We start from the raw sequence: 21,714 nt of genomic DNA on the forward strand, positions 1-21,714 counted from the left end.
TGGGTCAGAAAGAACAATCCAAACTTCCCTATGCCGTCTCCATCCAATCACATTCACACACAGCCCCCCAGACCACATTCACACACAGCCCCCCAGACCACATTCACACACAGCCCCCAGACCACATTCACACACAGCCCCCAGATCACATTCACACACAGCCCCCCAGATCACATTCACACACAGCCCCCCAGATCACATTCACACACAGCCCCCAGATCACATTCACACACAGCCCCCAGATCACATTCACACACAGCCCCCCAAATCACATTCACACACAGCCCCCAGACCACATTCACACACAGCCCCCCAGATCACATTCACACACAGCCCCCCAGATCACATTCACACACAGCCCCCAGATCACATTCACACACAGCCCCCAGATCACATTCACACACAGCCCCCCAGATCACATTCACACACAGCCCCCCAGACCACATTCACACACAGCCCCCCAGATCACATTCACACACAGCCCCCCAGATCACATTCACACACAGCCCCCAGATCACATTCACACACAACCCCCCAGATCACATTCACACACAGCCCCCCAGATCACATTCACACACAGCCCCCCAGACCACATTCACACACAGCCCCCCAGACCACATTCACACACAGCCCCCAGACCACATTAACACACAGCCCCCCAGATCACATTCACACACAGCCCCCAGACCACATTCACACACAGCCCCCAGACCACATTCACACACAGCCCCAGACCACATTCACACACAGCCCCCAGATCACATTCACACACAGCCCCCAGACCACATTCACACACAGCCCCCAGATCACATTCACACACAGCCCTCCAGGACACATTCACACACAGCCCCCCAGATCACATTCACACACAGCCCCCAAATCACATTCACACACAGCCCCCCAGACCACATTCACACACAGCCCCAGACCACATTCACACACAGCCCCCAGACCACATTCACACACAGCCCCCAGACCACATTCACACACAGCCCCCAGACCACATTCACACACAGCCCCCCAGACCACATTCACACACAGCCCCCCAGACCACATTCACACTGTCTCCATCTGTATTCTAACTGTATGGCTGAGCTATAACTACACACTGAGAAAAGAGGGTTCCTCAGGGGTTCTTTGGGAAGGGTGATGGTTCTAATAACTCTTTGAGCTCTTCAAATGGTTCTTTTAGTGATAATTAAAATGTAGGGGAGGCGGCTCATTAGAATACTTTGGGGAGTGGTTTGCTCACAGCTCTTTTTTTGTGCAACTGTGAGTGAGTATCATTCCAGCTGATCTAACCTGTACCCTGCATTGTTCTTCAAAAGGTTCTTTGTAGAATCTTTGAGATTGAGAAAGGTTATTTATAGAGCCAAAGAACCCTTATTTGGCACTATACAGAACCATTGTTTTTTAGTGTGTAGCTTTAATGCCCAGGCAGATCTACTCGCTCTAGTTCTATGTATGAAAGAGACCATATGAAAGCAGCGTGGGCGCCATGGGAGCCATACCTGAGGGGAGGAAGGCAGCCTGCTGCTGAAACTGCATGTTGGCTAGGGCCTGTTGGTACTGGAGCATGCCAGTGTTGAACATGGCAGAAGCCCCGTTAGCCTTCTCCAGGGCTGCCCGCTTGGGCATGGGAGGCATGACACTGTGGGGGATCCCCTGCCCACACCCAACGGAGGGAGGGAGGGAAAGAGGGAATGAGAGAGAGAGAGAGAGAGAGAGAGAGAGAGAGAGAGAAATAAAGAGAAGGAGAGACAGACATGAGAGAGAGAGAGAGAGAGAGAGAGGTGCGTGGGGGAGGTGTGAGAGAGAAAAGAGAGAGAGAGAGAGAGAGAGGTGCGTGGGGGAGGTGTGAGAGAGAAAGAGAGAGAGAGAGAGAGAGAGAGAGAGAGAGAGAGAGAGGTGCGTGGGAGAGGTGTGAGAGAGAGGGTGTGTTGGAGGTAAAAACGGGAAAGAAAACAAAAAAGATAATTGTCGTTAAGTTAGAGGATAAAATAACATCACAACAACAACAATGTGTAACTGTGTGTAACACATTATCCTCAGCAAGCAAGCAGCAGTCTACACAACCACTTCACAAGCAAGAGCATGGTGCTAACTGGGGCTACATAGCAACTCTATAAAGCATTCATATCCATCATATAATCAGTTACTAAGCTTATTAAGGAGGATATACCGTATAAATACACCTAGGGCTGACTTAATGCAACTAAAGCAAGCATTGCTCTATTAATATAACAACACAGCTATAAGGAGGAAGAGAGAGGAAGCAGAGAGAGAGAGAGAGAGAGAGAGAGAGAGAGAGAGAGAGAGAGAGAGAGAGAGAGAGAGAGAGAGAGAGAGAGAGAGAGAGAGAGAGAGAGAGAGAGAGAGAGAGAGGGGGGCTGCACTGCTAACTCCATGATCAACTGTATTATGAGACGTTGTTATTAACTATCTAGGGTGGGGTCGCTACTATATGACTCTAATCCCATCCCACTCATTTAGACATGCACTAGGAACACATACATGCATACATACTGTACAAACATACATATATACAACTACTTACAATTGAACATTGAACATAAACTTGTGCCATGCCACCATTTAAATGTACTGTTAAAAGCTACACTCCCTAACTCTCTTCTTCTACTGTTAAAAGCTACACTCCCTAACTCTCTTCTTCTACTGTTAAAAGCCACACTCCCTAACTCTCTTTTCTACTGTTAAAAGCTACACTCCCTAACTCTCTTCTTCTACTGTTAAAAGCTACACTCCCTAACCCTCTTCTTCTACTGTTAAAAGCTACACTCCCTAACTCTCTTCTTCTACTGTTAAAAGCTACACTCCCTAACCCTCTTCTTCTACTGTTAAAAGCTACACTCCCTAACTCTCTTCTTCTACTGTTAAAAGCTACACTCCCTAACTCTCTTTTCTACTGTTAAAAGCTACACTCCCTAACTCTCTTCTTCTACTGTTAAAAGCTACACTCCCTAACCCTCTTCTTCTACTGTTAAAAGCTACACTCCCTAACTCTCTTCTTCTACTGTTAAAAGCTACACTCCCTAACTCTCTTCTTCTGCTTTTCACATAAGATATAGGTGATGAATTGATTGTGGCCCTTTGTACAGATTTCCATATCCAAATGTCCAATTGATGTTTGTTTGGGAGGTGGGTTTTTAATCGCAAACATGGTGGAGATGGTCAATTCAGTCCAAGCCGGGAAGGAAGCCACAATCAGTTTATCACAGGAAATAATGACACATATAGCAACAGGAGGAAAGATAACAAACAAGAACAAATTAAAGTAGCTATATCTGGGTTAAGACATTGCACTACGACAACAAAGCCACATGCCAAGCTAAAAGGTGAAAGGTCATAGTACCAGGTCAAAGGTTGCGTCGAGGGGTCGCTTCAGTGATTTGACAGCCGACTGAGTCTTAATTAGCAGGCAGCGAGCACATGATGGCAATGGGCCAATGGGGTTCAAGCGCATTAACATAAACCAGCAAGCAGAGGTGTATCATGGGGGCAGCAGTGCAGTTTGGGTAGGTGAGAAAAAACAAAACAAATAAAAAAACAAATCATTGGAATGCAGTATACAAGGGGATTACAGAACTAGAACATGCACAGTGTGTGGACACTACAGTACTACGGCTGACAAGTACAGTACAGTTCAATAAGGATCTAGCTAAGTCAAATACTGTGAAAGATGGAAACACAAACAAAATGGACTGTTCACTGTCATTACTTCAAAAACACTGGGCATTGAGCGATATGGTCACACTTTAAATAAACTATAACTTATGATGCCTTCATAAACCCTTTATAAGGCCTACATAAATGGCACAAAGCATTTATGAGCAAATGTTGTATTTTATGAAGGGTAATATTGGGTTCATACCACATCAGATGTAAAGACCTGTTATATCACCTTTATATAGCGTGACATTTGCTTATAGATTATTATAAATCTATGTAGGCCTTAGATTTACATGTACATATTTAAAGGGTTTAAGAGGCCTTTATTAAGCAAAATGAGCTACAGTTTGTTTAACGTGTGACCAGTAGGGTCATTCAATTATAAAATAGCAATATACTCTTTTACTGTACGTATCATAGTCATTGTCACATTACTATGATTATACACCACAACGCTTGTTATTGTTCCTCATACAAACAAAGCATGGCAAATACTAAGAACAACACACAAGTGTAACAGTGCTAGTTTAGCTGTGGATGTCCAACTAGAGAGGAAGGACCATTGTTATATTAGACTTAGACTGCAGTCAGATAAGCACATTGAATACATTGAATGTCAACAGGAAGCTGTGCAGGGGAAGACGTGTCCACTGACATAGTTACAGATACAATCAGTCAGTCCAGGTAAACTTCTGTTATTTTATCAGTTAATGCCACCAGCCAGAAGGGACATATGGTATAATAGAGAAGTTACCCGCAGACACAGATCTAGGATCAGTTTACCGTCCCCAATCCTAAGGCCCGTGTCTAGGGGCAGCTTCATCCTACTGAGTGTGTTAGCGAGAGGATCCAAGATGGCGGATTACTCACCATGGCTGCAGCGGCGGTGGCCTGGTTGACCTGGTGCTGGGCGGCCTTGATCTTGGCCTGCAGGTGGGCTGGAGGGTGGAAGTACTTGCACTTCTCCCTGGAGCAGCGGCCCTTGATGTAGTCCATACACACGGTGACCGTGTTGTCGTTGGTGTCTATCATGGTGCTGTCGGAGGGGTGGGAGAAGCGACAGTCGTTCTCCCCCCGGGAGCAGTTACCACGCTGGTACTCACGACACACCTGGTGAGGGGAGAGAGATATGAACATAACAGATCAGTTCCACTTTAACCTTCTGTCACAAGGGCTTCATAACACCGTCATAATCATGACATATCAGATGCCATAAACCAGGGGTGTCAAACTCAGTTACACAGACATGCAGAGAGCAGATGTTGAGCAGACATTGAGCAGGGTCATTGGTGTGTTGGACATGGCATTTGTAGGGCAGCAGAGGGCAGCATTTGTAGGGCAGCAGAGGGCAGCATTTGTAGGGCAGTAGAGGGCAGCATTTGTAGGGCAGTAGAGGGCAGCATTTGTAGGGCAGTAGAGGGCAGCATTTGTAGGGCAGTAGAGGGCAGCATTTGTAGGGCAGTAGAGGGCAGCATTTGTAGGGCAGAAGAGGGCAGCATTTGTAGGGCAGTAGAGGGCAGCATTTGTAGGGCAGTAGAGGGCAGCATTTGTAGGGCAGTAGAGGGCAGCATTTGTAGGGCAGTAGAGGGCAGCATTTGTAGGGCAGCAGAGGGCAGCATTTGTAGGGCAGTAGAGGGCAGCATTTGTAGGGCAGCAGAGGGCAGCATTTGTAGGGCAGCAGAAGGCAGCATTTGTAGGGCAGCAGAGGGCAGCAGAGGCTTTGTGTTAACACAGCATGTTGTGTTCTTGGGTCAGTACAGGGTTTCTGTGCTGCTGGAGCGGGGTATATGTGTGTGTGTGCGTGTGTGTCTGTCTGCGTGTCCATCCGTCCGTCTGTATCCCTCACCTCCAGTCGGTCTGTCCTCATGAGTTTCTGTGCGGCAGCGGCTGCAGCGTTGGGGACCTGTCCATGGTTGGGGTGGCCTGCCATGAGGACCTGTGGGCTAGGCATGATCTCTGGCTGCATCAGGCCGGGTGACACCGGACCCAGGTACGGGTTGAAAGCCGCAGCGCTGGCATTGGTGGCCAGGCCTGGCGCCATGGGGAACATAGGCTGTCGGGGGCAGAGAGAGACAAAGGTCAAAGGTGAGAAATTATACTTCCTGGTAGGTCAAATATTAAATGTACTGTGTTCAACAGTAAACTGACCCCCATATTCCCTATGTGATGCATTGCTTTAGGACTCTGCAAGCTCAGAAGCACTGCACTATATAGGGAATAGGGTGACATTTAAGACACAGACTACTGTAAGTGTTGTTGTCCTGTAATGTGGTGCTGCCAGGTAATTACTTGATGTAAGCTGAACCTGTTGCTGTCTTGGACCAGGTCATAGAGATTCACCTGGATTGGTAAAAGTTGAGGAAAATGAAGAGGGGTTTCAGGTCCTGGCATGCACTCACAGTTCACTTCCATTCTATTACACTCACGTGTATGTGTGCATACATGTGTGTGTGTGTGTTTGTGAGTGTGTGTGTGTGTTTGTGTGTTTGCGTGGTGTGTGTGTGTGTGTGTGTGTGTGTGTAAGACATACATGTACTGTACATGAGTGTGTGTGTGTGTTGTCTCACCATAGGCTGAAGCTGTGTGCCGGGCATCATGGCGTTGGCCAGCTGCATCTGCTGGGCCAACATGGCCATGTTCTTCTGTTGGATCAGATTGTTCCTGCCGTTGATCTCCAGCTGGGTCTTCAGGTGACCAGGAGGGTGGAGGTACTTACAGTTCTCCCTGGAACAACGGCCCTGAGGAGGAGGGGACAGGAAGAGAGTAAATTAGGTGAAAGTTGACTCAGATTCAGACAACACTGGCATTACTTTGACAGTAAAACATGTACGACAACAACAGACAGAAGATAGATACCCATAATTCCATGATATCATTTAATTCCATATTTATACAACATTTATAATCTGCAGTATGAGATCATGTCCTGAGGTGACCTGCGGATTTGTTATGGTTCCCTCTACAAGTCAACATCCGAGACATGTCCTGAAAAAACACACACACACACACACACACACACACACACACACACAGTCAGCTGACAACTGCTTGTGTGTGTGTGTGTGTGTGTGTGTGTGTGTGTGTGTGTGTGTGTGTGTGTGTGTGTGTGTGTGTGTGTGTGTGTGTGTGTGTGTGTGTGTGTGTGTGTGTGTGTGGAGCTGTTTATAGCTGCACGCCCCTAACCCTGCTTCACCCTAGGTCTGGACTAAGCCTGACACTAATTGTTAAGGGCTCTCCTTTTCTGCTCTGCCCCGTGGGAGAAAAATGTGTGTCTGTGTGTCTGTGTCTGTGTGTCTGCATCTGTGTGTCTGTGTGTCGTGTGTCTGTGTCTGTGTGTCTGTGTGGCTGCATCTGTGTGTCTGTGTGTCTGTGTGTCTGCATCTGTGTGTCTGTGTGTCTGTGTCTGCATCTGTGTGTCTGTGTCTGTGTCTGTGTGTCTGCATCTGTGTGTCTGTGTGTCTGCACCTGTGTGTCTGTGTGTCTGAGCCTGGTGTGTCTGTGTGTCTGTGTCTGTGTGTCTGTATCTGTGTGTCTGTGTGTCTGTGTCTGTGTGTCTGTGTGTCTGTGTATCTGTGTCTGTGTGTCTGTGTGTCTGTGTCTGTGTGTCTGCATCTGTGTGTCTGTATCTGTGTGTCTGTGTGTCTGAGCCTGTGTCCGTGTGTCTGTGTGTCTGCATCTGTGTGTCTGTGTCTGTGTGTCTGTGTCTGTGTGTCTGAGCCTGTGTCTGTGTGTCTGCATCTGTGTGTCTGCATCTGTGTGTCTGCATCTGTGTGTCTGCATCTGTGTGTCTGTGTGTCTGAATCTGTGTGTCTGCATCTGTGTGTCTGCATCTGTGTGTCTGCATCTGTGTGTCTGCATCTGTGTGTCTGTGTGTCTGCATCTGTGTGTCTGTGATCTGTGTGTCTGTGTCTGTGTGTCTGTGTGTCTGCATCTGTGTGTCTGTGTGTCTGTGTCTGTGTGTCTGTGTGTCTGAGCCTGTGTCTGTGTGTCTGCATCTGTGTGTCTGTGTCTGAGCCTGTGTCTGTGTGTCTGCATCTGTGTGTCTGTGTCTGAGTGTCTGTATCTGTGTGTCTGTGTCTGTGTGTCTGCATCTGTGTGTTTGTGTGTCTGTGTGTCTGTGTCTGTGTGTCTGTGTGTGTCTGTGTGTCTGTGTGTCTGTGTGTCTGTATCTGTGTGTCTGTGTGTGTCTGTGTGTCTGTATCTGTGTGTCTGTGTGTGCGTCTGTGTGTCTGTGTGTCTGTGTGTCTGTGTCTGTTTGTCTGCGTCTGTGTGTCTGTGTCTGTTTGTCTGTGTCTGCATACATGTGTGTGTTCAGTTCAGAAGAGGGTCTCTGTGGCCCTGTGGGACCACCACCCAGATATCCAGCTAGGTTATCTGGAGGTAGAAACACAACACATTCATATTACATTTACATTACATTTAAGTCATTTAGCAGACGCTCTTATCCAGAGCGACTTACAAAATGGTGCATTCACCTTATGATATCCAGTGGAACAACCACTTTACAATAGTGCATCTAAATCTTTTAAGGGGGGGGGTTAGAAGGATTACTTTATCCTATCCTAGGTATTCCTTAAAGAGGTGGGGTTTCAGGTGTCTCCGGAAGGTGGTGATTGACTCCGCTGTCCTGGCGTCGTGAGGGAGCTTGTTCCACCATTGGGGTGCCAGAGCAGCGAACAGTTTTGACTGGGTGGATGAACGCAGTGGTGGATGAACGCAGTGCCCTTGTTTGGGTGTAGGGCCTGATCAGAGCCTGAAGGTATGGAGGTGCCGTTCCCTTCACAGCTCCGTAGGCAATCACCATGGTCTTGTAGCGGATGCGAGCTTCAACTGGAAGCCAGTGGAGAGAGCGGAGGAGCGGGGTGACGTGAGAGAACTTGGGAAGGTTGAACACCAGACGGGCTGCGGCGTTCTGGATGAGTTGTAGGGGTTTAATGGCACAGGCAGGGAGCCCAGCCAACAGCGAGTTGCAGTAATCCAGACGGGAGATGACAAGTGCCTGGATTAGGACCTGCGCCGCTTCCTGTGTGAGGCAGGGTCGTACTCTGCGAATGTTGTAGAGCATGAACCTACAGGATCGGGTCACCGCCTTGATGTTAGTGGAGAACGACAGGGTGTTGTCCAGGATCACGCCAAGGTTCTTAGCACTCTGGGAGGAGGACACAAGGGAGTTGTCAACCGTGATGGCGAGATCATGGAACGGGCAGTCCTTCCCCGGGAGGAAGAGCAGCTCCGTCTTGCCGAGGTTCAGCTTGAGCTGGTGATCCGTCATCCACACTGATATGTCTGACAGACATGCAGAGATGCGATTCGCCGCCTGGTTATCAGAAGGGGGAAAGGAGAAGATGAATTGTGTGTCGTCTGCATAGCAATGATAGGAGAGACCATGTGAGGATATGACAGAGCCAAGTGACTTGGTGTATAGCGAGAATAGGAGAGGGCCTAGAACAGAGCCCTGGGGGACACCAGTGGTGAGAGCGCATGGTGCGGAGACAGATTCTCGCCACGCCACCTGGTAGGAGCGACCTGTCAGGTAGGACGCAATTCAAGCGTGGGCAGCGCCGGAGATGCCCAACTCGGAGAGGGTGGAGAGGAGGATCTGATGGTTCACAGTATCAAAGGCAGCAGATAGGTCTAGAAGGATGAGAGCAGAGGAGAGAGAGTTAGCTTTAGCAGTGCGGAGAGCCTCCGTGACACAGAGAAGAGCAGTCTCAGTTGAATGCCCAGTCTTGAAACCTGACTGATTAGGATCAAGAAGGTCATTCTGAGAGAGATAGCAGGAGAGCTGGCCAAGGACGGCACGTTCAAGAGTTTTGGAGAGAAAAGAAAGAAGGGATACTGGTCTGTAGTTGTTGACATCGGAGGGATCGAGTGTAGGTTTTTTCAGAAGGGGTGCAACTCTCGCTCTCTTGAAGACGGAAGGGACGTAGCCAGCGGTCAAGGATGAGTTGATGAGCGAGGTGAGGAAGGGGAGAAGGTCTCCGGAAATGGTCTGGAGAAGAGAGGAGGGGATAGGGTCAAGTGGGCAGGTTGTTGGGCGGCCGGCCGTCACAAGACGCGAGATTTCATCTGGAGAGAGAGGGGAGAAAGAGGTCAAAGCACAGGGTAGGGCAGTGTGAGCAGGACCAGCGGTGTCGTTTGACTTAGCAAACGAGGATCGGATATCGTCAACCTTCTTTTCAAAATGGTTGACGAAGTCATCCGCAGAGAGGGAGGAGGGGGGGAGGGGGAGGAGGATTCAGGAGGGAGGAGAAGGTAGCAAAGAGCTTCCCTAGGGTTAGAGGCAGATGCTTGGAATTTAGAGTGGTAGAAAGTGGCTTTAGCAGCAGAGACAGAAGAGGAGAATGTAGAGAGGAGTGAGTGAAAGGATGCCAGGTCCGCAGGGAGGCGAGTTTTCCTCCATTTCCGCTCGGCTGCCCGGAGCCTTGTTCTGTGAGCTCGCAATGAGTCGTCGAGCCACGGAGCAGGAGGGGAGGACCGAGCCGGACTGGAGGATAGGGGACAGAGAAAATCAAAGGATGCAGAAAGGGAGGAGAGGAGGGTTGAGGAGGCAGAATCAGGAGATAGGTTGGAGAAGGTTTGAGCAGAGGGAAGAGATGATAGGATGGAAGAGGAGAGAGTAGCGGGAGAGAGAGAGCGAAGGTTGGGACGGCGCAATACCATCCGAGTAGGGGCAGAGTGAGAAGTGTTGGATGAGAGCAAGAGGGAAAAGGATACAAGGTAGTGGTCGGAGATTTGGAGGGGAGTTGCAATGAGATTAGTAGAAGAACAGCATCTAGTAAAGATGAGGTCAAGCGTATTGCCTGCCTTGTGAGTAGGGGGGGAAGGTGAGAGGGTGAGGTCAAAAGAGGAGAGGAGTGGAAAGAAGGAGGCAGAGAGGAATGAGTCAAAGGTAGACGTGGGGAGGTTAAAGTCACCCAGAACTGTGAGAGGTGAGCCATCCTCAGGAAAGGAACTTATCAAGGCGTCAAGCTCATTGATGAACTCGCCAAGGGAACCTGGAGGGCGATAAATGATAAGGATGTTAAGCTTGAAAGGGCTGGTAACTGTGACAGCATGGAATTCAAATGAGGAGATAGACAGATGGGTCAGGGGAGAAAGAGAGAATGTCCACTTGGGAGAGATGAGGATTCCAGTGCCACCACCCCGCTGGCTCGATGCTCTAGGGGTATGCGAGAACACGTGGGTAGACGAAGAGAGAGCAGTAGGAGTAGCAGTGTTATTTGTGGTAATCCATGTTTCCGTCAGCGCCAGGAAGTCTAGGGACTGGAGGGTAGCATAGGCTGAGATGAACTCAGCCTTGTTGGCTGCAGACTGGCAGTTCCAGAGGCTGCCGGAGACCTGGAACTCCACGTGGGTCGTGCGCGCTGGGACCACCAGGTTAGAGTGGCAGCGGCCACGCGGTGTGAAGCGTTTGTATGGCCTGTGCAGAGAGGAGAGAACAGGGATAGACAGACACATAGTTGACAAGCTACAGAAGTGTTGTTTCTTGTATTATTGTCTCCTGTGTCTTTAGAGAACTGTTTCACTTTGATATCCTTTTTCTTCTGTCCTGATTTTCTCTTTATTTTCTTCTGTTAACTAGATATTCTTTATATTATATTCATATGATAGAGATATCGCGTCACAATATGAAGTCAAACGTCAAAACACTCGTGCCAAGAGTTGATGAACTAAGAGAGACAGTCTATGCGGTCTGCTGTCAATACACAGTGCCAAGAAAGAAGGGTGCAGTAGCAGAAATCCTGGAGGACTGGGGTCAGGATACTTCAAGTGTGACACACGCACACACACAGGCACACACACACAGGAGTCATGATCATGTAACAGGTGCCAGACACACATAGGCCTGTTCTTTACATTGATATTTATTTACATATATGTATTTATTTACAGGATATTCCATGGGCTGTGTCTGTCTGGCCTGCCACCTGGCTGCATCTCAATACGGGACCTTAGAATTCTAAACGTTCTATCTGAGATGGTTGGCTTTAAAACCTGTTATGGCTAGGGGGCAGTATTTTCACGGCCGGATAAAAAACGTACCCGATTTAATCTGATTATTACTCCTGCCCAGAAACTAGAATATGCATATAATTATTAGCTTTGGATAGAAAACACTCCAAAGTTTCTAAAACTGTTTGAATGGTGTCTGTGAGTATAACAGAACTAATTTGGCAGGCCAAAACCTGAGAAGATTCTGTACAGGAAGTACCCTGTCTGACCATTTCTTGGCCTGCTTGATTATCTCTATCCAATACAGGGGATCTCTGCTGTTACGTGACACTTCCTACGGCTCCCATGGGCTCTCAGAAGGCGGCAAAAAGCTGAATCGTGGCTTTGCAGGCTCTGGCTGAAAAACAGTAGCGCGTTTGGATAGTGGCCGGTCAGAGTACTATGAGACTGAGGCTCGTGCACGAGTCGACTCTTTCGTCTTTGAACGAAAACCACCACTCCCGGTCGGAATATTATCGCTTTTTTACGAGAAAAATTGCATAAAAATTGATTTTAAACAGAGGTTGACATGCTTCGAAGTACGGTAATGGAATATTTCAAAATTTTTTGTCACGAAATGCGTCATGCACGTGACCCTTCGTCACCCTTGGATAGTGTCTTGAACGCACGAACAAAACGCCGCTATTTGGATATAACTATGGATTATTTTGAACCAAACCAACATTTGTAATTGAAGTAGAAGTCCTGGGAGTGCATTCTGACGAAGAACACCAAAGGTAATCAAACTTTTCTAATAGTAAATCGGAGTTTGGTCAGGGCTAAACTTGGTGGGTGTCAAAATAGCTAGCCGTGATGGCTGGGCTATCTACTCAGAATATTGCAAAATGTGCTTTCACCGAAAAGCAATTTTAAAATCGGACACCTCAATTGCACAAAGGAGTTCTGTATCTATAATTCTTAAAATAATTGTTATGCTTTTTGTGAACGTTTATCGTGAGTAATTTAGTACATTTTTAGTAAATTCACCGGAAGTTTGCGGGGGGTATGCTAGTTCTGAACGTCACATGCTAATGTAAAAAGCTGGTTTTTGATATAAATATGAACTTGATTGAACAAAACATGCATGTATTGTATAACATAATGTCCTAGGAGTGTCATCTGATGAAGATCATCAAAGGTTAGTGCTGCATTTAGCTGTGGTTTTGTTTTTTGTGACATTATATGCTAGCTTGAAAAATGGGTGTCTGATTATTTCTGGCTGGGTACTCTGCTGACATAATCTGATGTTTTGCTTTCGCTGTAAAGCCTTTTTGAAATCGGACAGTGTGGTTAGATAAAGGAGAGTCTTGTCTTTAAAATGCTGTAAAATAGTAATATGTTTGAAAAATTGAAGTTTTTGTATTTTTGAGGAATTTGTAATTCGCGCCACGCCTATCATTGGATATTGGAGCAGGTGTTCCGCTAGCGGAACCTCTAGATGTAAAAGGTTAAAGTTGCAAACCCTCAATGGTTTGAATGGTGTGAGAAATTTATTTTATAATCTCGTATTCTTTTTAACTTAACAACATGAATTGGGGGTATTTAGAGTTGTATATAGGCAGAGAATACAGTACAGAATATATGTCCATAACTCAATTTTGACCGAAATGCAGACAATTCCACGTTATAATTCCAAGCTCTCCATTAGTCTAACATGGTTAGCTGTTTTTTCCTCCTTCCCTTCATTGGCACTGACATGAAACACTTGGACAGGTGAAAGGAAGCGAGTTCCTTTGTGAACGTTCTCCATATTGCATTCATCCTGTGTTTTCTGGTCAGTGCAGATGAAGGAAATGAGATAAGGAGAGGAAACCACATTAGACAATTGAGATGCACGCTCAGAAGTTACCCCACTCAGATACAGGCAGGACGAATTTGCAGTTTCACATGTTGAGCTTAAATTTCACATGTGAAACCATATTTTCACATGTATTAAACTTATAGTTCACATGTTAACACCCCCTTTTCACATGAGAAGAAAAAACGCGAAATTCACAGAAAATCTCACTTTCACATGTGGAATTGCAAGTTCACATGTGAAAATCAATCACATATGAAAATCAATCACATGTGAAAATCTTATTTGCAGTTTCACATGTAAGAAAACTCCACATGTGGAATTGTAAGTTCACATGTGGTGGTGAAATAGTGTTATTCTCCTCACATGTGTAAAGGTGGTGTTAACATGTTTCAATATCAATGTTTCCACATGTGGAATTATTAATTATTTTTGTGTAAAAATCTTAAATTACAGCTCTGAGCAAATTATGAATTTGAATCATTTGACAGCCTCAGTTGACCTTAAAATGTGAAAATGAACATGGGAAAGTATGGAGGAAATGAACACAGGAAAGTACGGAGGAAATGAACACAGGAAAGTACGGAGGAAATGAACACAGGAAAGTACGGAGGAAATGAACACAGGAAAGTACGGAGGAAATGAACACAGGAAAGTACGGAGGAAATGAACACAGGAAAGTACGGAGGAAATGTACGGAGGAAATGAACACAGGAAAGTACGGAGGAAATGAACACAGGAAAGTACGGGGAAATGAACACAGGAAAGTACGGAGGAAATGAACACAGGAAAGTACGGAGGAAATGAACACAGGAAAGTACGGAGGAAATGAACACAGGAAAGTACGGAGGAAATGAACACAGGAAAGTACAGAGGAAATGAACACAGGAAAGTACGGAGGAAATGAACACAGGAAAGTACGGAGGAAATGAACACAGGAAAGTACGGAGGAAATGAACACAGGAAAGTATGGAGGAAATGAACACAGGAAAGTACGGAGGAAATGAACACAGGAAAGTACGGAGGAAATGAACACAGGAAAGTATGGAGGAAATGAACACAGGAAAGTACGGAGGAAATGAACACAGGAAAGTATGGAGGAAATGAGTCGGTCATGATTGCTCATGGTCACATGATGATGTAGCCCCGCCTGTGACTTGGTCGAATGGTCAAGATGTTGGCTTCAAATGAAATGAAATCAAATGTTATTGGTCACATACACATGGTTAGCAGATGTTAATGCGAGTGTAGCGAAATGCTTGTGCTTCTAGTTCTGACAGTGCAGTAATACCTAACAAGTAATCTAACAATTACACAACAACTACCTGATACACACAAATCTAAAGGGATGAATAAGAATATGTACATATAAATATATTCAACCCATTCCGTGTGAGACCCGGGTTCTGATACCACGTGTCTGAGTCATGTGAAACGTCACACATCTGTTTCTCACATGTGATTTGTTCACGTGTTTTTTTTTCCCCCTCTGTTCTTTTCACATCATTTTTTTTAATGTGCTTTTTTTGTAAGGTTTGAGTCAATCACAACAACAACAGGAGCCGTTATGTCTCGGTATAGTGTGTGTGTGTGTGTGTGTGTGTGTGTGTGTGTGTGTGTGTGTGTGTGTGTGTGTGTGTGTGTGTGTGTGTGTGTGTGTGTGTGTGTGTGCGTGCGTGCGCGTGTGCGTGCGTGCGTGCGCGCATGTGCTTTATGCCTCATGGACAGTGTCTGTTACAAGCAGACGTCTACACAGACATCTGACTTGTTGAAACTTGAGACACAGAAATGTGAACAACTGGGTCAAATCATGGTGCCTGCCTCAGCAGTCTGCTGTATGACTGGCTAGCTTGTTAAAACACTGTCGCTAAGTCCTATCACTGCTAACCTGAATTACAACAGAGACACAGCTAAACGACTAACATGTAAAAGGTTGAAAGCCTCAACATTTTTACTCTTTCAAGCTAAATGGTGCATGCAAGGCAGAAGGGATACTCTATGCAATGGTAACACCACCAAGCTAACAGGAGTTATGACTGTAAACATTTTGACAGAGGTTAAAAGAGAGGCCATACTGAAGCATCAATGCCGTTCTTAGACTGGACTAATGGACTAACTGGCTAAAGTGCAAACACAGTGAGTCAGAAACTCGGAGGGAGACTATGCCAAGCTTATTTTGAAAGAGGTTCTGAAAATAAGTTCTAAAACTGAGCAAAACCGAGCATATTCAATGCTACTAACCATAAGAACAAATCTCCATGAGCTGAACTGGCATTCCTAAGCATTCTGACACAGATAAGGGGCTTCTGAAACAGAGCTGCACCTCTACTAGCCAGTGACTGGCATGCAGGGGGGGTGAGAGGGCAGGGGGGCAAGGGGAGGGGCGCAGAGTAGTTAACAGGCCCCGAGGGTTCGCATTGCACTCACCCCACCTGACCCCATCCGTCCCACCTTGGATTTACCGCTGTGGCATTTGCCGAGGGAGGTCGTGTGTGACGACAGCCAACCCCCGTACTAGGAAACTTTCAGCCCTCTATTCTACTGAGCTATTTACTTTATGTTCATATTCTTTTCTTTTATTAGCTCTTATTGTTGTTGCATTGACGAGAGAGAACCTGCAAGTAAGCATTTCATTGGATGGTGTAAACCATGTGTATCCTGTACATACGATGAATACAACTTTAAACTTTAAATCAAAACAGTGGCTAAAGCAGGCTGCCATTTTGAATAGTGAAACGTCAGCCTGTGGAAGCTGGGAAGGGGACAGACAAAGTGAGTCACGTACTGTAGCATGAACCTGCGTCAGTGAAACGCTAGAACCTGCTGCATGACAAGTCCGTAGTGATGGTCAGAGGGAGAGGGAGAGAGAGAATTTAATTGAATTGAGAGAGAGGGGGGGAGCGAGAGGGTGGGTGGGAGAGGGAGGGAGAGATGGAGGAGGGGGAGGGAGAAAGAGAAGAGAGAGAGAGAGAGAGAGAGAGAGAGAGAAGAATCCCAGCCCTAACAACAGAAGAATCCCGGCCCTAACAACAGAAGAATCCCGGCCCTAACAACAGAAGAATCCCGGCCCTAACAACAGAAGAATCCCAGCCCTAACAACAGAAGAATCCCATCCCTAACAACAGAAGAATCCCAGCCCTAACAACAGAAGAATCCCATCCCTAACAACAGAAGAATCCCGGCCCTAACAACAGAAGAATCCCGGCCCTAACAACAGAAGAATCCCGGCCCTAACAACAGAAGAATCCCGGCCCTAACAACAGAAGAATCCCGGCCCTAACAACAGAAGAATCCCGGCCCTAACAACAGAAGAATCCCGGCCCTAACAACAGAAGAATCCCGGCCCTAACAACAGAAGAATCCCGGCCCTAACAACAGAAGAATCCCGGCCCTAACAACAGAAGAATCCCAGCCCTAACAACAGAAGAATCCCAGCCCTAACAACAGAAGAATCCCAGCCCTAACAACAGAAGAATCCCAGCCCTAACAACAGAAGAATCCCATCCCTAACAACAGAAGAATCCCGGCCCTAACAACAGAAGAATCCCGGCCCTAACAACAGAAGAATCCCGGCCCTAACAACAGAAGAATCCCGGCCCTAACAACAGAAGAATCCCAGCCCTAACAACAGAAGAATCCCAGCCCTAACAACAGAAGAATCCCGGCCCTAACAACAGAAGAATCCCAGCCCTAACAACAGAAGAATCCCGGCCCTAACAACAGAAGAATCCCAGCCCTAACAACAGAAGAATCCCAGCCCTAACAACAGAAGAATCCCGGCCCTAACAGAAGAATCCCAGCCCTAACAACAGAAGAATCCCGGCCATAACAACAGAAGAATCCCAGCCCTAACAACATCGAAATTTCTGGAATCCACGCTTGCTCCCTGATGCTCACAGATACATACAGGCAGAGACAATTATTAAGAATTATTGCATACAGGGAAGTCAGAAATGGAACACCACAGATTTAAAGGCATATAACCACTATTCAATAAGCAGAGGAAAAGCAAAGCACTCTACAACAATGACATTGTCTTCATTAAAATATCCTGTACATCTATATACAATGGTTCCTTATATCTGTCTCTGATGTAACTTATAATTAGTGTACCTTAATACAATGAGACCCACATTATGACAAGCAGCTGGATTGTACAGCTGTTTCATAGGAATAGTCTTTTAAATATAGCCTGGCAAATCTGAGGTCTCGCTTTCCTCTGCTGTTGAAAAACAAGCCTTATTCCACTGCTCTAAACAAGCCTTATTCCACTGCTCTAAACAAGCCTTATTCCACTGCTCTAAACAAGCCTTATTCCACTGCTCTAAACAAGCCTTATTCCACTGGTCTACATAAGCCTTATTCCACTGCTCTAAACAAGCCTTATTCCACTGCTCTAAACAAGCCTTATTCCACTGGTCTACATAAGCCTTATTCCACTGCTCTAAACAAGCCTTATTCCACTGCTCTAAACAAGCCTTATTCCACTGCTCTAAACAAGCCTTATTCCACTGCTCTAAGCAAGCCTTATTCCACTGCTCTAAGCAAGCCTTATTCCACTGCTCTAAGCAAGCCTTATTCCACTGCTCTAAACAAGCCTTATTCCACTGCTCTAAACAAGCCTTATTCCACTGCTCTAAACAAGCCTTATTCCACTGCTCTAAGCAAGCCTTATTCCACTGCTCTAAGCAAGCCTTATTCCACTGCTCTAAGCAAGCCTTATTCCACTGCTCTAAGCAAGCCTTATTCCACTGCTCTAAACAAGCCTTATTCCACTGCTCTAAACAAGCCTTATTCCACTTCTCTAAAGTGCCATGTGGCCCAAAGGTGACTATTCAGCTCCAAATATTTTAAGAGACATAAATGGTTTATAATAATTTGGTCTATTTGCAAGTGGAGTATTTTTGTGTGTGATTCTAGATGTTTGTGAGAGACAGAGAATAGGTGTGGGGACACTGCAACCCTTCTAGCTGGATATTGTCACTCCTACATTCATCTCTCCTTCATTCTCTCCTCAGAATGAGAGACAATGCTCTTATTTGCTGTTAAACGGAGCAGGATGATTGGCTAGTGCAGCAAGTGCAGACACACACCATACTTTGTCACTGTGGGATTTAAGCAAACAATGAATCAGCCTGCAAAGAATGCTGGGAGGAGCCACATCCCTTCCTGTCAAGGCAAGAGGACGGAGTGTTGAGGAGATCTGAGTTGTGTGTGTGTGTGTGTGTGTGTGTGTGTGTGTGTGTGTGTGTGTGTGTGTCTAGACAGAGAACAGAACCAGCAACAAGCTTTTAGACACCTGGGACGTTAGCACTGAGTCATCTAATCCCCACACACACCCACCCACCCACCCACCCACACCCACACCCACACCCACACAATTTCTCCACACACACACTTCTAAGTGCATAATCCGAACACAGGATAAGGGCTGTGTTTATGTAGAGAGAGCAACCAGCAGACCCCATCACAGTCTCTCAGTTTGACTGGTGGAGAACTCCCTTCACAGTGTCTGAGGATAGGAAGCTTTGACCTGCCACTACGGTTGGCCAGAAGTCACTGGGACAGAGAACAGAGATATGGCTTCTCATTGCTGATCACAACACAGCAGGCTACAAACACAGAGATATGGCTTCTCATTGCTGATCACAACACAGCAGGCTACAAACACAGAGATATGGCTTCTCATCGCTGATCACAACACAGCAGGCTACAAACACAGAGATATGGCTTCTCATCGCTGATCACAACACAGCAGGCTAGAAACACAGAGATATGGCTTCTCATCGCTGATCACAACACAGCAGGCTACAAACACAGAGATACTGGGAAACTAACAAGACTGTGACTCCAATACAATGTAATGGACACACACACACACACACACACACACACACACACACACACACACACACACACACACACACACACACACATACACACACACACACACAGGAAGACGTGTTTCTCTCATTTACCCCCTACTCCATCCTTAAACACAAAAATGGCACATACACTACCGGTCAAAAGTTTAGAACACCTACTCATTCAAGGGTTTTTCTTTATTTTTACTATTTTCTACATTGTAGAATAATAGTGAAGAAATCAAAACTATGAAATAACACATATGGAATCATGTAGTAAGCAAAAAAGTGTCAAACAAATCAAAATATATTTTATATTTGAGATTCTTCAAATAGCCACCTTTTGCCTTGATGACAGCTTTACACACTCTTGGCATTCTCTCAGCCAGCTTCATGAGGTAGTCATTTGGAATGCATTTCAATTAACAGGTGTGCCTTGTTAAAAATGAATTTGTGGAAGTTCATTCCTTCTTAATGCGTTTGAACCAATCAGTTGTGTTCTGACAAGGTAGCGGGGGTATACAGAAGATAGCCCTACTTGGTAAAAGACTAAGTCCATATTATGGCAAGAACAGCTGAAATAAGCAAAGAGAAACGACAGTCCATCATTACTTTAAGACATGAAGGTCAGTCAATACGGAAAATTTCAAGTGCAGTCGTAAAAACCATCAAGCGCTATGATGAAACTGGCTCTCATGAGGACCACCACAGGTATGGAAGACCCAGAGTTACCTCAGCTGCAGAGGATAAGTTCATTAGAGTTACCGGCCTCAGAAATTGCAGCCCAAATAAATGCTTCACAGAGTTCAAGTAACAGACACATCTCAACATCAACCGTTCAGAGGAGACTGTGTGAATCAGGCCTTCATGGTCAAATTGCTGCAAAGAAACCACTACTAAAGGACACCAATAAGAAGAAGAGACTTGTTTGGGCCAAGAAACACAAGCAATGGACATTAGACCGGTGGAAATCTGTCCTTTGGTCTGGAGTCCAAATTGGATATTTTTGGTTCCAACCACCGTGTCTTTGAGACGTAAGAGTAGGTGAACAGATGATCTCCTCATGTGTGGTTCCAACCGTAAAGCATGGAGGAGGAGGTGGGATGGTGCTTTGCTGGTGAAATCGTCTGTTATTTATTTAGAATTCAAGGCACACTTAACCAGCATGGCTACCACAGCATTCTGCAGCGATACTCCATCCCATGTGGTTTGCGCTTAGTGGGACTATCATTAGTTTTTCAACAGGACAATGACCCAGCAAATCTCCAGGCTGTGTAAGGGCTATTTGACCAAGAAGGACAGCGATGGTGTGCTGCGTCAGATGATCTGGCCTCCACAATCCCCCGACCTCAACCCAACTGAGATGGTTTGGGATGAGTCAGACCGCAGAGTGAAGAAAAGCAGCTAAAAAATTTACTTTTAAGAAGGCACACTTGTGAATTGAAAAGCATTCCAGGTGACTACTGTCATGACGTTGCCCTCTTTGAGTACAGGGAGGACAGTTGACCCCCTCCCCCTTGCACCATCCCCCAACCTACCTCCCCCCACCCAGGCCCTGTGTGAAGGGGTTGTAAAATTCTAGAGGAGAATCTCTTGCCATATGGCCCAGTTGAGACACAGAGGGGTTTCATAGAGAGACACAGGAAATTCTTCCAACTCACAGAATTGGGGAACCGAACGACATTTATGTTCTGGAGAAGGTATGGAAGATTGGTGAAGAATCCAGCTACGAACTGGTCCGCTTGGTACAATTTTGTGATACTCAGAAGAGACAATATAGACATATTACCATAAAACTGTTTATATAATAGCCTCGGCTATGGGACTTGCATCCAAATGGTTGTATAGAATGTAGTAATAAGGATAAAGCTATTTTGTAATACATTGAGATGCTGTGTACTGATGTTAATGTGATAGAATGTATTTATGTTCAAAGATTAAATCAGTCATCGGCACGCCCCCAGGGACACAGACAGGACCAGGCGTCATGTGACAAGCCTGTTCTATGTTCACTATAAAACCCCACCCTGATTTACTTTCTTCAGACCAGGCCTCCACTCCATTGCGAGTTGGCCAATAGGTTTGACCATCCAATTCCTCTACTGAAAGTGAACTATACCACGTGGTTAACTTTTAGACTATCGATACTGACAGAATAAGAACAAGTCTTTGATATTAATTATTAGTCTGCAGCTAAGTAAATTACATCATTGAACGCGAAGACCAACGAAACATCCACCCTATAACGACATTAATGAATGTCGCTTTGAAAGATCCATTCTAACCGAGAGAGAAAGAGAGAACTCTCCAACAGAACGACTCTCCAACAAGGATCCTGACGACACACTGAGCATAAATATATATTGA

General features: G+C 46.0%; 1 protein-coding gene across 11 annotated transcripts in view; it reads right to left on the reverse strand.

The window, feature by feature from the left end:
- LOC106569640 (muscleblind-like protein 1) overlaps window positions 1–21,714 on the reverse strand; it is a 116,364-nt gene that overhangs the window by 15,795 nt on the left and 78,855 nt on the right. For 8 of the 11 annotated variants that reach the window (XM_045694382.1, XM_045694383.1, XM_045694387.1 and 5 more), the window contains 6 exons: window positions 6,258–6,428; window positions 5,980–6,030; window positions 5,537–5,743; window positions 4,561–4,800; window positions 3,374–3,427; window positions 1,512–1,665 (listed from right to left, as the gene is read on the reverse strand). In XM_045694382.1, coding sequence (XP_045550338.1) covers window positions 1,512–1,665; window positions 3,374–3,427; window positions 4,561–4,800; window positions 5,537–5,743; window positions 5,980–6,030; window positions 6,258–6,428 — 877 coding nt within the window. The remainder of the gene's footprint in view (window positions 1–1,511; window positions 1,666–3,373; window positions 3,428–4,560; window positions 4,801–5,536; window positions 5,744–5,979; window positions 6,031–6,257; window positions 6,429–21,714) is intronic. The other 3 variants (XM_045694390.1, XM_045694388.1, XM_045694391.1) reach the window with 1 other exon arrangement.

The sequence above is a fragment of the Salmo salar genome, chromosome ssa14 (assembly GCF_905237065.1).
Source record: "Salmo salar chromosome ssa14, Ssal_v3.1, whole genome shotgun sequence".
Classification (NCBI taxonomy): Eukaryota; Metazoa; Chordata; class Actinopteri; order Salmoniformes; family Salmonidae; genus Salmo; species Salmo salar.